At 34.8% G+C, this 14,757-nt stretch overlaps 1 protein-coding gene across 4 annotated transcripts; it reads right to left on the reverse strand.

The window, feature by feature from the left end:
• Nucleotides 1-297: 297 nt before the first annotated feature.
• LOC112052855 (A-kinase anchor protein 1, mitochondrial) lies at nt 298-13,487 on the reverse strand. Of its 4 annotated transcripts, none has more exons than XM_024092105.2 (8): nt 13,328-13,487; nt 11,644-12,482; nt 11,240-11,459; nt 10,827-10,966; nt 9,090-9,261; nt 7,149-7,367; nt 5,592-5,725; nt 298-3,549 (listed from the first exon to the last, which is right to left on the reverse strand). In XM_024092105.2, exons 2-8 carry the CDS (start codon nt 12,454-12,456, stop codon nt 3,478-3,480), a joined length of 1,770 nt encoding a protein of 589 aa, XP_023947873.2. In that variant the 5' UTR covers nt 12,457-12,482; nt 13,328-13,487; the 3' UTR covers nt 298-3,477. The 4 variants fall into 4 exon arrangements, with proteins under 4 accessions (XP_023947873.2, XP_023947858.2, XP_023947865.2 ...); XM_024092090.2 differs by having other exon boundaries at nt 9,090-9,267; XM_024092097.2 differs by lacking the exon at nt 13,328-13,487 and adding an exon at nt 12,999-13,147 and having other exon boundaries at nt 9,090-9,267.
• Nucleotides 13,488-14,757: the final 1,270 nt, after the last annotated feature.

Consider the following 14,757-nt stretch of genomic DNA (forward strand, 5'->3'; position numbering starts at 1 on the left):
CGCTCCATTTGGTAAAGGATTAGTTCACGTGACGTCATAAAACAGTTAAACCGTTATTGCCGACAGCGTTTTAGCTCGTATTGTCAAATGAAATATTTTTAAATATTCATCAAAAAAAAAACATGATAATATTTTTGCAATCTAGTAGAACGATAATGATCAATCGAAGACCATTTTAAAATAAAAAAATGTCAAGTAGTAGTATTGTAATATTGTATCTCTTCAGTCATCTGCCATTTTGGTTAAACTTACCTATTAAAAATATACTATTTAAAGGATTTCAGATTAAAAAACGAATTAAGTTTTTGAAACGATAATTTATTGATTTAACCGCAAATATATTAGTTATATACAGTAAGGACGTCAACAAAATGCAAACGGAGAGCCAGCTACAAATCAATTCACACTCTGGTATCAGCAATTCAATGCGTGAACTCTTGGGAGTGAACAACCTTAACTTAGGATTTTAATATTAATATATCCAAAATCGCGGCGTGACGTCGGGACGCTCGCTCCTACAACTACGAAAATTAAAATCGTCTAAGTGTTCATTTACACGAGCGGCAGCTGCTACCGACGATCGCAGTCGACTACCGTTGGCTGCCGCCGAGACGTCGCCAACTGCAGTCGACTGCCATTGGCTGCCGCCGAGACGTCGCTGACTGCAGTCGACTGCGGTCGTCGATAGAGTTGCCGCTCGTGTAAATGTACCCTAAGTTATCAATAGCCTGCCAAGTCCACTACGCAATACGTATACAAACTCAAATTAATAACAAACACTTAGGTTTTCCACCGTGAACATAATCAAAATACTGAATACATTTTTAGAACACAATTATATCAAATTGGTTTTAGTATCTACTTAAACTTTCTATTATGTACATTTATACTAAAGTCAGGAATATTGACATGCTCATTATAACAATAAAGATTTGTCATCACATACTCCACCCCAATCAGCAGTATTCATTATATTACAATGGTCAATTTATTATTTCATAAATTGCTATGCCTCGCAAGTATTTGTTGGTATTTTAACGCAATTTTTTTTTGTTGTGTACGAGAGGGCGTTATTGGCAATTTAATGAGATTAAAACATAAGTTACAGAAATTGATAAATTGACGAATCTACAAAAAAATACAAGGATATTTAAAATTAAGTTTGTGCCGACATTTAGGCACTTGTCCGACCACCGATGATAAAGGAGAAGCGATTAGAGATGTGAACTTGTGGTTGGCTAGGAGCGACATGGGTAGTGCTGTAGCATGCCTTAAAGGGGCCAATCAAATAAAGTTGGGGGTATCAGGGTATCAAATAAAGTTGGGGGCCCAAATTATGGGTAAGGATTTCTTCATAAAAGAAACAAAAATGCTTGTTTAAAATAAATATGACTGTGACTTAACCTATGTGAGATGTTTCCAACTTTTGAGCGCATGCTTAACCCGAAAATAAAACATTATTTTTTTTACTTTTGTCATTTCTGAAGTGAAAAGTTTATAATTTTTTTTTATAATATGTTTTTTTTTCGGAAAGCGTCAGATATGAGATGATAAACGAGATGGTTTATTAATGATAAATGAGATTAGTTAACATTTTACTAATTTTTGCTTTCACACGTAAGAGGCCCCTGTAGTCCGGGGGACCCCGTATCATTGATATGGCTGATATCGGCGGTAGCTACGCCCCTGGCTCAAGGATGAGTTCCGATAGTTTTCTCGGTACAAGCGAGTGCGACGCGATACTGGCACTACGTACAATAACCGCTGGTTGATCTCGCAGCAAGTGATTTAATCGCCAAGCGATCGTGGCTCGGTGAATATTACCTTTGATCGCGGCAGTCGACCGCGGTCGCCGACTGCCGCAGAGACGTCACCGACTGCAGTTGACTGCGGTCGTCAGTAGAGTTGCCGCTCGTGTCAATGAACCCTAAGACGTCGAAACGACGTGTAAAGTTAGGGATCAACTGTTAGTTTAATGAATGTATCGCGTTAATTCGCGGAATCTTATTGTACGTTTCTTGAGCGAGAAAATAGTCGATAGTTTTTCGTCGGCGGTGAGACAAGCGCTTATGTGAATAATATACACTTGACATTCAAATGGATGAATAAATAAAACATTTGTATAATTCAAACTAATGAAGATGAATACTATTGATTCCACAATCGTGTAAACAACCAAAAGTTGCCATTTTTATTTGCTACTTTAATAATAATATTGAGTATCTGTAATGTTCGTAAACATTTTTACAAACGTCACTTGTGGGTTTGTATGCGGACGGGCTGGTGCTGGTACTAACTATTATGTACAACAATACATACATTACTTTTGTTTTGTTGATATTTCAAACAAATTCAATTGAGACGACAAAAGTGGTACCCGTGAAGGCTTAAAGCGACTCAACTTTTTCATTCCAAATCTATTTTTTAATACCACTCAATGCATTCACACCATACTAAATTGTACTTTGATAATTTACTAAATATTTAACAATAATAATTACACATTAAGTTATGCACAGGACACGAGTAATTTGTCACAGTTAGATTTACAACCATTTTTTCAAAATGCAGGTAGTACAATAATTCATTATACTTTACACAATATACACATAGCAAGTGTTAAGAGGAAGAAATAGAGTATTTATTTCAAAAGGCCACTTTTCAAAAGGCGATTTACATAATTCAGTAAAATAAATATAAAACATCAGTTCTATTGAGTAGTACAACTGCTATTGGCACTGCGTAAAAATTATAAATAGATAAATTTCCAAGTAAAGTAAACAATTTATTTAAAATGCAGACGGCAGTGCTTTGTAATAGTATTATAATGAGCATCCTGACCAACTCTTAACAAGATCACTACGAAAACAGGTGACTAAAAACGCAATATTACGATAAACTTACACAAGCGCCAAATTATAACTACTAGTTCTAGAGAAAGTATAGTTTATTTTTGTCGTTTCTATCAATAACTAGAGTTATAGTTCATTCGTAAGCGTATTTAATTTTAAATAATTCATATTTTGTGGGAAGTTTAGATGTGAAGTCAAGCCAAGCGCCTACGAGGAGCGGGTCGCGGTCTCACTCTTGTCAATATTCAGTTCCAGTTTAGTCCAGTCCAGACAAGGCACGACCCGACCGGCGGCCTACGCGACACGGCCTTCAGCGTTCTTACATAAAATATAATATTAAAGTATATCTGCCCATGTAAACATGGGCCCGTAAAAATGTTACAATTAGTCAGCAATGGTACGCATCTAAGTCAATGAGTAAAATATAAATTGTTCGAAATGATGGTTTCATTCAATTTCAATTCAAATAGGTACGTCCAAAACGCTAGTCACCAATCGCAACGTTTATAAATTTAATCAGCTACGAGTGCCAATTCAACTGAGGAACGAGACATACGCGAGTCGCAGTGTGGGACTCACACGGCGCGTCGGTGCGCGGGCCGGGGCTGCGCGCGGCGGCGGGCGCTCACGAGTCCGGCGGCACGTCCCACTCGGCCAGCCCGCGGTCCACCAACTCTCTGTTCAGGAATATTACTTGCTGAAAAACAAAAAAAAAATCGAATTAATAATTTTGATAAACTACGGACAGCATTCGATCAATTATTTAATGGTAATTGAATAATCTTTATAAAATTTTATTACACAAAATGACATCCAAAGGGGAATGTCCACAGGCCCAACGTCGGTTCAGGGAACCCAGGTATACCCCTTATAAAGTATATGGAGATGATTATAAATATGGATCTGGTTAAATAATTGGCTTAATTAAAGTATGTTTCTTGTAGAAAAACATTTTTTTTTATCATTCAAAACACATTAGGGCAAAGTTCGCCGGCGTACCAAGTAACATTTGAAGCTGTATTATTTTTCCTTCCAACAAGTTTATCAAACAAACAAAATATATCGTAAAACTCAGGCAGTATGGTCAACAATCTTAGCTTGTCCCTATTATGGAAAAGTTTAAGATGAATTAAAAATGTTGTTAAACCTTGTAGCAAACTTTTTTTGATACTCTAATGATTTCATTGTTAAAGGAGAATTATAAAGATTTTTTTAGATATAAGTAAATTGCCGACGAATGGCGGTATAACCATTCCCACAGGCTAGATTATGAAATGCCTCCGGCCGGTGTCGGGCAGCAGCGACATCAGCGCGAGTAATCTAGCACTGCGCTGACCAATCCGAATGCCCAGCGTGGTCAGTATCGTACAAAATTTTGTATAGACCGAACAAATACAACACAGCCCCTAGTCCCCGGCAGCCCCGCTATTCCTGGCTCTGGCAGCGGTCGTGGTAACGGCGGGGCAAGGGGTGTCAAGAATCTCCGGGGGAGATTCCGCTGCCAACCCCGACGACTGGACCTGGCAACATTTAACGCACGCACTCTACGGACCGACGAAAAGATGATCGAGTTGGAAGAAGTGGTTAGCAAGTTGCACTGGGATGTCATAGGATTATCTGAAGTCCGAAGAGAGGTGGAGAGCTCGATGATCCTTGAATCCGGCAACATGCTCTACTACCGGTAAGGCGACCAACAGTCCCAGGGTGGTGTCGGATTTATCGTTCACAAGTCCCTCGTGAACAATGTTGTAAAAGTCGAGAGTGTGTCGAGCAGGGTGGCGTTCCTGGTCCTCCGAATTACCAAACGGTATTTGTTGAAGGTTATACAGGTTTAAGCACCGACCTTGACACATCCCGACGAGGAGGTGGAGGTATTGTATGAGGATATTTCTAAAACCATACATGCAAACTCTTATTACAATGTTGTGATGAGAGATTTTAACGCAAAGCTGGGTGAACGTAGCGGTTCAGAGAAAGTGGGACGATTTAAATATGGGCAATGGAACGACAGGGGCAATTGTTGGCTGACTTTATGGAGAAGGAGGGCCTCTTTATGACGAACTCCTTCTTCAAGAAGCCACCACACAGGAAATGGATGAGCCCCGATGGTTCCACGAAAAACGAGATTGACTTCATCTTGTCTACCAGACGGCAAATATTCAACGATGTTTCTGTGATCCATAGGGTGAAAACTGGTAGCGATCACTGAATGGTTAGGCACGTTGAATATCAATGTACAGCTGGAACGGTATCGACTGTTGAAGTCTATGCTCCGACCTACACGTGCCCATATTCAAAACCCCGAGTCCTTTCAACTAGAACTGCAGAACAGCTTTGATTGCCTCACAAATTGCGAAACTGTGAACGATCTGAACAACAGGTTCGTGGAAACTGTCCATTCTGTTGGGTCTGAGTTCAATAAGACCCACCTTACGAAAAGAACCAAAAAGTTCTCAAACCATGCACTTAAACTCATGGAAGAGAGGCAAGAAATGAGATTACAGTCTTCAGCAGATGCGTCAAAATACCGACAAATCAGTAGACAGATCTCTAAGTCGCAAACCAGCGACTTGCGAAACTTCAATACTCACCTGAGGGCTGAGCGTGAGGTAGGTGAGGGAGGTGCACGAGCGGCACGCCCGTCTCGTCGTAGCCGGCCACCTGCGCGTGCAGCAGCTGCCCCGCCGTCAGCCCCGCCATGATGCGACGGTGTCCCACCACACAGTGCGCATGTCTCACCTGAGGGCTGAGCGTGAGGTAGAGGTGCACGAGCGGCACGCCCGTCTCGTCGTAGCCGGCCACCTGCGCGTGCAGCAGCTGCCCCGCCGTCAGCCCCGCCATGATGCGCAGCGCCTCACCGCTCCACTCCTCCTCTGTACACATATCATCATAATCAGCCTATTTTAATATTAAGAGTAGTACTGCCATGCTAAGCGCAAAAACGGTATCTCAAAAAAAAAATCGTTTATTTAATTTTTGTGCCATTGTCAGAAAAATATGCTAATGTCTAATGAACTAAACCCCTTAACAAAGTTTTTTTTATCTCACTTTAACCTTAAAACTACTTATACATAATTTAAATTATCCCGAAAGTTGCTGTCACTGAGATACCACTTTTGCGCTTTGGGGTTTGGAAAATATTGCCATGCTAGGCAATATTTTCCAAACCCCCAGTGGAGAGGTGATAGATCTTCATTCAACACTCGATATAATTGATAACATTTTACTATGTAAAGATCATTATCAAACATTCATGTTAATGACAAGGATGCTCCAAGTAGGAGGGTATTGGAATGACTTTTTAAAATTGGCAGTTATAGAGACTGCCGATAGAAGTACGTAAACACATAAGATTTTCCTCTACCACCAAGTACCCAATGCAGCTAAAGAAGTTTTCACTTCAAAAATAATGTAATAAAATATAATCCAGGCTCAGCTTAATCTGTACAGGCAGATTAAGCTAAGCCTGAGGTTGTATTTGATATGTAAATAAATAATAGCAATGTAATGAGGATTCAATATTAAAGACAAAGAATACCAAGTCCATATTGTTCTTTGTCTGTGATTTCGAGAGTGATGCTTTGTTATCTATATTCATAAATGAAAATTTAAAACTAGGTTGACATTAATTACTACCTATTATTGTTTTTTATTTAATTTTGCTGCTTAGTATTTTTAGTAGCATACTTACTTTTGAAATATTGAACATTGGCAAATTTTTTGGATAAGCCTTTTAGTTAATTTTATTTTGTTAATTGTTCCCTAACATTTTGTATTTTTCATCCATCCATACTTATAATAAATCTGTAGAGAGGTCAATTCTGAACATGAAATATATTTCCAAAATAACTATTTGGGGGTGATTAATGATCTAAGCAAATGCCAAAAATGCAATCAGTAAAATTTTTGTCTGTCTGTCTTCTGTATGTTCGTTATAAAAAGAGGTAAAGTTTATGGTATTGTAGGGGGTATTATTATTAGGTACTCTAGATCTATTAAACTAAAAAATTTACCACTAGTAAGTTACGTTATTTGTGAGTGACATTTTTATGCCCGTATTCTCACCGAAACGGGAACTACGCGGGTGAAGCTACGGGGTGTCGGCTAGTATACAATATAATACGGTCTCCTCCATGAGAGAGGCCTAGCTCTATTGGCTATTAATATGAATTACGAGTAGAATGAGATCAGTCAAAACTGTAAAAATATAACATGTAATTGATGAACATTGTTGTTACCAGTAATAATAAATAAATAAATGATAATATAATATTATAACTCAAGTAATAAACATACCATTGTTAGCCGGTTTGACAAAAGCAAGCAGTGCTTCAGTAGCCTGGAAAGGCAGCGTCATGAAGTCAGACCGGATCTGCTTGAGCTGGTCATTGTCCACTGTGAGGTAGCCTCCAAAGTCGACCAGCTTCACCACTGACGTGTCATTCTCCTCCGATGTGGAAATGACTTGTGCTCTGTACCAGTTGTTCTCAGTGGGCGCGGCGCATATCGAGCCCTCTGTACAAATAAAATTTTCATTATAATGTTAAACTGAAAATTTAGTGACATAAATAAAATGAAAAAATTACACATACGTAATGATGCAGTACATGTTACATACAGTACAGATGCACATGAACATTCACTTTACAGAAGAAATACATTAAAATTATAAAAAAATATAAAAAACACGGAATGCTTTGTACCCACCCCACTTTAGATCAACAAAAATGCTTACCCTACCAAGCCTATCTATCCTAGAAACATACAAATTCTCAAGTAAAAATCTGGATATTTTTTCCAAAATTAAAAGACAACAAAAAAATAAACTGCGGCGCGCGCGTACGTTTTATTTTCATTTCACGTTTTATAACATATTAGCGAGGAAACACACTTTGAACACACTTTCTGAAAATGAATTTACATCTTTGCCTGTTTTCCATAATGATGATATTTTGATATTCTTGTCATTTTTGCAAATGCACCAAAAGTAAATTAATATTTTTGTGTTTTTGTTACAGGTTGTCATTTATTGTCAAAATTAAAATGAGATAATTAAATGTTTTTTTATTATATTTTAATAAAAAAACAGAAAGTAAATTTTATTCATAAAATGTTGAGCACTTTTCTGCCATATAACTCTTTGCTAAGATCTTAAAAAATACCATTCATTTTTAGACAGATGATAAATGTTTTAAATTACATTAGAGCACATGTGCGTTTTACTTTAAATTACGTGTGCATAATGAGATACATTACAATATTGAAATTGGTAAAACAAGATATACTTTACGAGCAAATGTGTTATAAAATATAATAAAATAATATAATATAAAAAAGAAAATATTAAGTTTTTATCATCATAAAAAAAATTTATGTTCCATAAAGTTTACTATAAAGAAATTTTTGACTGAAAAAGAACAAATCCGCCTTTCTACTAGTTACAACACCCTCACAGCGTTTCATTGTAATAATTATTTAATTTATGAAATGTATTTTCTTATATAATGGGAATGTAACTTTAATGAATGAATAAATTAATGAATACACTAACTACTAACATATTTGTCCGAAAAGACCAGGTGATTTATATTTGGTATTAGTCATTTAGTGCAATTTAAATAGGTCACTGGTCCTGTTCTATTTGTGATATAATATTAGTTGTATAATTATATCTTGAAAATATATATGAGTATAATATATGGCTATTAGTCTCTACAAACAGAAAGACATTATATGTATAAAATATCTAATAACATAAGAATAATTTTAAAATAAATAATTTTAGTAATTTTCGAAGGATTATTAACACCATGTAACACAATAGTTACTTTTAGAAATTATACACTGGTTTGGAAAATAATTAGTTGTTTTTAATTTCTGGACATTTTAAATGTGCCATTTTCTAAATTGCATATTCACAAAGTTGATATTAATTATTATTATTATTATTTCTGTATGTACATTTGTTTCTATTATTTAACAAATATCATACATGCAAACTGTCCTTTGCACTGTTCACTATACATTTCATTTAAGTGTGTTTAGTTTCCTGATATTGCCATCAGGTAACCAATATCCTTTGGTACTAGGCAAGCTGCCTTGGTAAAACAAATTACAACAAGTTAAATGTGTTCATAAATACTTATTGGTACATTCGGCAAGTAGTAGTAGATACAAAAACCAGTTGGTTACACAATTAATTATGTTAAGGTAAAGGTTATTGGTCTGAGCGGTCACCTTTCACCGGGCGCGGCAACGCCGGTACGTCCGGATTCTGATAAGTGGAGGCCATGAGGCGATGCAGAGCGTGCAGTGAGGGGAAAGTCGGGTGCAGAGGCTGCTGCAGGAAGAAGTGCCCCGCGCTCACCAGGCACGTCATGATCGTGTCGTTGTTCACCGACTCCACCAGCTGCAACTGATTGGTTGAGCATACAATGTTCGCTAAGTATGATCAACAAATAGCACTTCACTAACAAAAAAAAAAAGCAATGTATGAAAAACATACGCGTACAAAAGCTAATGAAATGACAAACAGGGATTGGGTACTAAATCTATAAAAATAACTGGATAAAAAGGTTTATTAAATTTGTAATAAAATATTGAGAATTTTGATAAATTTATTAATTTATTTATACTTTCTAAATATATATATATTTAAGGCAGTCTTTTAGCAATTTAGAATTGCTTTTAGAAATTTCTGCCAGACAACCTTTGAAGAAAGGGATTAATTTATTAAAAAATAGTGTTAAAAATACAAGGAGAACATATAAGAAAATAACAATAATAAAACGCAAGGTGAAACCTTTTAAGAAATATTTAAGCAAACAATTTGTATTTACATACTGTCTATATTTTTGTGTATGTCAATATTTTATTTATATTTTCATTAGTCAGATTTAGGATGATTTTATTTTTCAATTTAATTTTCAAAGAAATATGAAGAAAATATGGTAAGCCATGATATTGATTATACTCGTAAATAAACTGTGATTTCAAAATTAACTAAACTATATTAACTACATTAAACTATATTTTCTGAAGTAAGTATAAGATACTAAAACACAAATTGGTTTTTTTTTAATCTTGTCTGTTTGTCCAGGCTAATACTTGGTTCAGCCGAAAGATAGAGAAATTATATTGCTTATTGAGCAACTTACAGGCTACCTTTATAAAAATTAAAATAGAAGTGAGGCAAATTAAATTTGTATGGAAAACCCTTAAATTTAAATTTCTACTATATAAATGTCAGAAACTACAAAGCACCTGCTTAGTCTAAACTAGAATAAAAAAAATCTAAAAAATAAAATTAAATGTGTGTTTGTAACATTAGAATATTTATGGATTTTTTAAATTTTTGCCTGTTTTGCCTTATCTATGGAACAGCTGAATAGATTTTAATGCTTTTTAACAAGGTTTGTGAAAATCTGAATTTCGAATGGACAAAGTTGAAGGAATCTGCTAGTAAATAAATAAAGTTGTCTAAGGTAATGGTTACTAAAAAAGCCAACCAAAATACAGTAGTGAAGTTTAGCGTCTTTTTTAAATTTTGTTTCAAAAAATTTTGTATGCAGGTTTATCATCTTTTATACTACCTACTATCATATTTTGTTACTAAAATAACTCAAAAGTTATGTCTATATAAAAGAAAGTTGTATTAGTTACTATTTATGACTCAAGAACAGCTGGACAGATTTGGCTGAAAATTGGTGGAGAGGTAGCCTAGAATCAGGAGAACAGACTTAGGATACTTAGGGTAGGGTAGGGTAGGCATAGGGGCAGGGTAGAGGTAGGCTAGGATACAAGTAGCCTAGGGTAGAGGTAGGATAAGTAGTTTCACGCGGATGTTGCAGGTTTCCGCTAGTTTGAAATAAAGGAAGTATAAAAAGCATAACAAAACAAGTGATAATAATGGTTATGCACAAAACAGAATAAAAACTGTGAACATAAAAGAAAAAGTAATAAATATTGACTCACTTGAAGGAATTCTGGCACTAAAGGACTCAGTCTTTGATATAATTCTGCACTAATTTCTTGTGTGGAAAAGTTTGGAAATCTCTTCTCAGGGAATTTTTCATTTATCATCTCTAATGCAGCTTCAATTTCACCTTGAGTACCTAGTATGAAATAGAATAATTACAATGAAATTGTATGAAAGTTAACAATTGCAAATCTTAAATAATAAAAAATTATAACACAAGCACAATTTTATATTAATAGAATAAATACAAGAATAAATTACACATTACAAAAATATAAACATTTATATTATAAATTATAGAATAAAATAATCCCATGAAATTTAAATATAATTCCAGTATGATTGTATGAACTGATCCGACAATTAAAGATTGCAAAGAATACACTTGTTCTACTTAACAAATACTCACCTTCAATTGCACATATCTTTTGCTTGGATAAATCTGGATGTTTTCTAACATAAACTGTTGCACCTGTTTGTGCTTTAATTTTAGTAACAAATGAACCAAATTTTCCTATTAACAGACCAACTAAGGTCTGTGGTATCACAAACTGGTGTATTCTCATATTTATATTAACAGGGGGCGGACTGGCTGCTTCTGAGCATCCTTTGCCACTATCACTGGAACCCTGCAAAGATAACATTTGTTTAGTCCAAATATTGTATGATAGAAATTGAGGTCAAAATGTGGCATATCATATCTAGGGTATTAACAACTAAACCTGTTATTTATGAAATAGCAGGTAATGCAATATAATTTATATAAAGTAATGACAGTAATAAGTGAAAGCTTAGAAACTGTATTAAACTCACTTCACTATGATTATCTGAAAAATTACATGTTGAAGGGCTAGCTAACATTGGATCCACTGGGCTGTGGTTTGCAGAATCTCTTTCTGAAATTGTTCTATTCTGTGAAGCTGAAAATCTGTTGCCACTCTCATTAGGCTCCACATTATTAGATTCCTCAACATTGTTATTAACGGTTAAATCTTCATTATCAGTCACAGTGCTCTCTTCAGTTGCAATGTCCTCAGACACATCATCACATTTTGTGCTATCTGGCTGCAAGGGCACTGAGTCAACCAATATATCTTCATCAATGTGTATGTTTGCATTGTTGTCTTCTATATGTTCATTGGTCATGTTGTCATCATTTTTGTTGAAAATTATTTCAGATTTGAATGACAAACATGGAGTTGTTGCATGTGCAACAATGACAGAATTATTCAGAGGAAGGAATTGCTCCATCTTGCTCTCCGGATTTAGAGACATTCTCTTTTCTTTCTCCAGTGATTTTTTTCTTGAAATTTTCTCTATTTCCAGATCAATTTCCTCATCAGTCATTTCAAGGGGAGAAGATCTAAGGGATCCACTCCCATTGGGGATTATATCTATGGGTGCTGATTTAATTAAGGAACGCTCAATTTTGGCCAGGGGAGAGGCTTGAATGAGTTCAGCTTCAGCACTTAAAGCTTCTGCTAGCTCTTCTTTTAAACTTTTTATCTTTTCTCTTCCACCTGGGTCAGATTTTGCGTATTCTCGCTTTTTCTTGAACCAAAAAATTCCTAGTAATACTGCTATTGATGGCACTGACCACATAAGCAGCTGGCGACAAGGGGCCATTGTAATAAGCCACTTTTACCAATAAACTGTAACAAAAGAAAAACATTTTACATAGATAATCAACTTGATTTGAGTGTTTTCAATGTTTTTATTTATGTCCTCATTGTAACAGACTGATAAGACTTATTAAACCAAAGATTGTGGAGGAAAATGTGACAGTAGATAAGCCATGAGCATGTTTAATATTACTTTTATAATTTCTAAATAAAAATGTACACTTAAACAATATGGAGTAGTACACAATGGTACTTGTAGGTTATATTATATACAAACTTGTTTACTAAAAATGTTACAATTTCCTTACACTACAATAATAAAAATATCAGTAATAAAATAAATAATTAATCGTATTAAATTAATACAAACATATTCATGCATTAAATACTGTTTTTAGTTATTACTTTTCAATATAATGAGTAGTGTCGATTAAAAACCCGGCCAATGCCACATGAATTTGTACGAAAAAAGCATGCATGTGCTTTAAAATGTAACAATCGCTGAATAAATGGTTGGGTGACAGTTATAAGACACGTATACATTACTTTCTCAGCCATGCTTCGTAAGCTTGAACCATGTGCTTTTAATTTTTAAGATTGAAACGTACTACGTTGTCCGGCGAGGGTCACGAGCAGTGTGGAAACCTTCGCGGACAACACGTAAGCATTTGTACCAAATTATAAAATGAAAGGTTACGCAATTTTATATATGTCAAAATTAAATGTATCAAATATAAGCATATAGATATTAACAAATTACAACATGAATAAATTAAAAGATAGTAATAATATAAAATTAACGAGAGTCCAATCTAGAAATAACCATTTGTTCTAAAAGTGGAACTATTACCGGCGTAACGCATCTTTAAACTTACTTTAAGATCCAATAAAGAATAGGAACACTTTCTATTTAAGAAAATTAAATAGACCAAAAAATTAGTTTACTTAAATAAATTACTTATAAATTTCACTCAATAAATTAAATTCCAACAATCCACGTGCTCACAATGTTTTCTACCAAGCACAACAAAATTCAATATGGCGGTGACAATACGGCAACCTTCTAAATTTTTGGTATCATAGACAATTTCTTTGAATGAAATCATTTATCTATCTTATCTATGCACGTAGCCATAGATTATGATAGAAGTAATTATCGAAATATCGGAATTATTGATCTTTCACTTTTAGATTTAAGATTTTTTTTTTTATTAAAATGATTAATAAATATTGACGTCTGTGGATCGCATCAATCGTAGACAGAGATAACGATCTTTGAAATGTTGAAAAATTTCTAGTTTTTTGAATACTGTTTGGTGGACTTCTGACATTTCTATTTCCGTTTCCGGGGTTTCCATATGTAAAACACGTCCCAAAAAAGGCAACAAATTACTTGTATCGACTCGTTAATCCATGACAAATTCAATTAAAATTAAAAACAAAACTTAATATTTCGATTGTAAAAATGATATTGGTGTATGTTTCAATTCAATTATAAATTAATATAATATTATCTTAATTTTAAGTAATACAATTTACAAAATATCAAATTCGATAGACATGACGTAGGAAAAAAAATTAGACCAGAGAAAACAGCAGATTTTACAAACCTTTTTAAAAAAATTAAGCACTATTTGCGATGTTATTTTCGATAATTTAAAATTTCATTACAATTCAATTTAAGTCCAAATGCAATTTCCAAAACTTGATAAACACCAATAATTATTGTTGTTTTTGTCATGTAGAGGCACCTGATAGCTATTCGTTAACCGACTTCCAAAAAGGAGTAGGTTCTAAGTTCGGCTGTATGTCCGTATTTTATGTATCATCATTATCAACCCATATTCAGCTCACTGCTGAGTTAGAGTCTCCTCACTCCCCACAGAGTGGTTAGGCCAATAGTCCACCACGCTGGCCCAATGCGGATTGACAGACTTTACACACGCAGAGAATTAAGAAAAATCTCTGATATGCAGGTTTCTTCACGATGTTTTCCTTCTCGTGATATTTGATTTCATAAAATGCACACAACTGAAAAGTTGAAGGTGCATGTCCCGGACCGGATCCCAACCCACACCCTCCGGATTCAGAGGCAGAGGTCATATCATGGCCCCTATTTTTTTTCAAATAATAATTATTCTGCGTCAAACTCGAGTATCGTCACAACTTCTTCTTATTCTTTAAAAAGTAATATGATTCAATCGAGAATATTCCTCCATCTTGTATGCTGGAACCTATTTCTTTTTATTGCTGTTTAGTGGTTGTTTTTCATACAGAAATGAATGAAGAGGTATTATCAAAGAGT

The sequence above is a fragment of the Bicyclus anynana genome, chromosome 5 (genome assembly GCF_947172395.1).
Source record: "Bicyclus anynana chromosome 5, ilBicAnyn1.1, whole genome shotgun sequence".
NCBI lineage: Eukaryota > Metazoa > Arthropoda > Insecta > Lepidoptera > Nymphalidae > Bicyclus > Bicyclus anynana.

Excerpts from the sequence above, each read along its gene's own strand:
- LOC112052855 (XM_024092090.2), bottom strand. The coding sequence starts at position 12,456 with ATGGCCCCTTGTCGCCAGCTGCTTATGTGGTCAGTGCCATCAATAGCA. Across the intron at positions 10,967-11,239 it reads AAAGATATGTGCAATTGAAG|GTACTCAAGGTGAAATTGAA; the intron begins GTGAGTATTTGT and ends ATTTCATACTAG. Across the intron at positions 9,268-10,826 it reads TAGTGCCAGAATTCCTTCAA|TTGCAGCTGGTGGAGTCGGT; the intron begins GTGAGTCAATAT and ends TCAACCAATCAG.